Source organism: Asparagus officinalis, chromosome 7 (genome assembly GCF_001876935.1).
Source record: "Asparagus officinalis chromosome 7, Aspof.V1, whole genome shotgun sequence".
Taxonomy (NCBI): domain Eukaryota; kingdom Viridiplantae; phylum Streptophyta; class Magnoliopsida; order Asparagales; family Asparagaceae; genus Asparagus; species Asparagus officinalis.
The window spans coordinates 49,672,242-49,674,946 of NC_033800.1; the positions used below are offsets into that span (position 1 = coordinate 49,672,242).

A 2,705-nucleotide genomic window follows, 5' to 3' on the forward strand; every position below is an offset into this window, starting at 1 on the left:
TTTGGTTCTTGTTTCCTCTGAGAAACAAGAATTTGTTTGCGATCCTACTCTTGTTGTGCAGCAGAGGTGCTGCCGAAATTTTTAATGCACACAACAAGGGTTGGAAGAGTAGGTGACCAGGTGTTAGGTCTGAAGCCTGTTCGATGGAGAAGATCATCAAGAAGTTGAACCCTACAGAGGTGTCAACTTTGATAAAGCTAATGAAGTTGTCGGCTGGTGAGAGCGCGACAAAACCATCAAAGAAGTTAGAGCTTCCGACTATCGATCTGAAGCTGGATGGACCTAGTACGTACCTGAGCTGGTCACGGCGGGTGAGATACACCCTTGCAGATGGACCTAGTACGTACCTGAGCTGGTCACGGCGGGTGAGATACACCCTTGCAGGGAGGAACCTGGAGAGTTATCTGACAGGAGAGGTGACAGAGCCGGATGAGGACTTGGAAGGAAGAGATGAGTGGAAGTCCACTCACATGTTGGTGTATATCTGGCTCCTCAACTCATTAGTCCAGTCGATCGCCGCCACAGTTGATGACATTGAGAAGGTGAAGGACGTCTGGGAGAAGTTGAGGAGGACCTATGATGGAGTAGAGAATAACCTGCGGGTGTTCCAGATTAAGGGAGAAATCGACGCCACAGTCCAGGGAGAGCGGACTGTACAGGAGTATGCCACAGAGCTGGAGCGTTTATGGCTAGATTATGATCACTTCTCACCTCGGACGAGCTGTAAGGATCCGGGATGTAAAGAGCAGGAGGCCTTCCTACAAGAGAGGACTATGGTATTCCTCAAGGGATTGACATCAGAGTTCGCTCAGCGAATTGCATTGCTGATCGCTCATCCGAAGATTCCCACGCTTGAGGAGGCTGTCTCTGCTATGATCTAGGAGGAGACTCGTATTAGGCTCCAGGCGGGGACAGGTGGACTTCCTGTGGTGAAGTCAGCACTGGCAGCCTCTAGCAACACTGGATCTAGGGGAGAGACTAGACAGTGCTACAACTGTGGTGCGGTGGGTCATCTAAGGCACGCTTGCACCAAGCCACCCAAGGAAGGAGATTCGGGTGGACGTGGACAGTTCGGAGGTCGTGGTCGTGGCCGTGGGGGTCAACGAGGTGGAAGAGGAGCAGGGAACCAGGCGAATCTGATGGTAGCAGAGGAAGAAGAAGCTAAGGTGGTCTTTACTGAGGAGGATCGTGCTCTCCTGGCGATACTCAGGAGGAAGCAGCAAGTAGCAGGGGATGGAGACTTAAGGAGTGGGACTGAGGAGGCATCCACTTCGTTTTTCGCCATAGGCAACACTGTTACCTATGCTCATCCGACCAAAGGTACTGATGACATACATGCTCTTGCTTCTATGTCTCCCGACAGATCATCAGAATGGATAGTCGACTCCGGTGCGTCTCGACATGTAACAGGTAATGCTAGTGAGTTCTCATCATATACTCACTTAGCATCGCCTGATAGTATTCAAACAGCTGATGGTACATTTCAGCCGGTGGTTGGTAAGGGTACAGTCGATTGTACTGGTTCTGTAACTTTGTCCAATGTTTTGCATGCTCCTTCCTTTCCAGTCAATCTTTTATCCATTAGTTCTATCATCCTCCAACTAAAATGCATTGTTTCTTTTAATATTCCCAAGGTGATTTTCCAGGAGAAGGGGACAGGACAGAGACTTGGGACTGGCACATGGCGTAGTGGACTGTGATATCTGAATCGTGAAGGGCTTGATTCATCATTGGTGTCAGTCGTAGAGGAAGCAGGAGTAGGATCTAAAATGAGTGCTGAGAGTAAGTTAATGCTTCATCACTAGCGTTTGGGACACTCATCACTAGCGTTTGGGACACTCATCCTTTAGTGTTTTAGGTAGATTGTATCCTTCCTTATTTGAGAAAGCAAATAAACAGGAACTTGTGTGTGATGCATGTGAGTTTGGAAAGCTTACTAGAAGCTCTTATGTTAGTTCTGGTCATAGAAGTTCTCATGCATTTGACTTGGTACATTCAGATGTTTGGGGGCCTTGTTCCACAAGTTCTATGAATGGATACAAGTATTTTGTTACATTTATTGATTGTTTCTCTCGTGTTACTTGGTTATACCAGATGAAGAATAGGAGTGAAGTGTTTGGGTGCTTCCAAAACTTTCATAGGAATGTTCAAACTCAATACAGAGCAGTGGTGAAGGTATTGAGGTCAGATAATGGGACATAGTATACCAACAGAGCGTTTGAAGAATATTTGTCAGCTCAGGGAATACATCACCAGACAACCTATCCATACACACCAGCTCAGAATGGGGTAGCGGAAAGGAAGAACATACATCTTTTAGAAGTTGCTAGAAGCATGATCTCTATGAATGTCCCAGAAACATTATGGGGGCAAGCAGTATTGACCGCAGCAGCATTGATCAACAGAATGCCCTCGAGAGTATTGGATTGGAAGTCTCCGTGTGAGATATTGAAGGGAGATAATAGTGGGATCCTTCCACTCAAAGTGTTTGGCTGTGTGTGCTTTGTGAAGGACAATAGGCTATCTGTCTGGAAGCTTGCCCCTAGAGCTGTGAAGTGCATCTTTGTGGGATATTCTGCTACTCAGAAGGGATATGTTTGCTGGAACCCGGTGGAGAAAATGTTGTTTGTGAGCATGGATGTGCACTTTCGAGAACTCGAGGTATATTACACCCGGAAGGTAACTTCATCTGTTGGTAACTCGCC

At 47.1% G+C, this 2,705-nt stretch overlaps 1 protein-coding gene across 1 annotated transcript; it reads left to right on the plus strand.

Moving 5' to 3' along the window:
• LOC109847115 lies at positions 471-881 on the plus strand. Its single transcript, XM_020416361.1, has one exon. It carries the CDS (start codon positions 471-473, stop codon positions 879-881), a length of 411 nt encoding a protein of 136 aa, XP_020271950.1.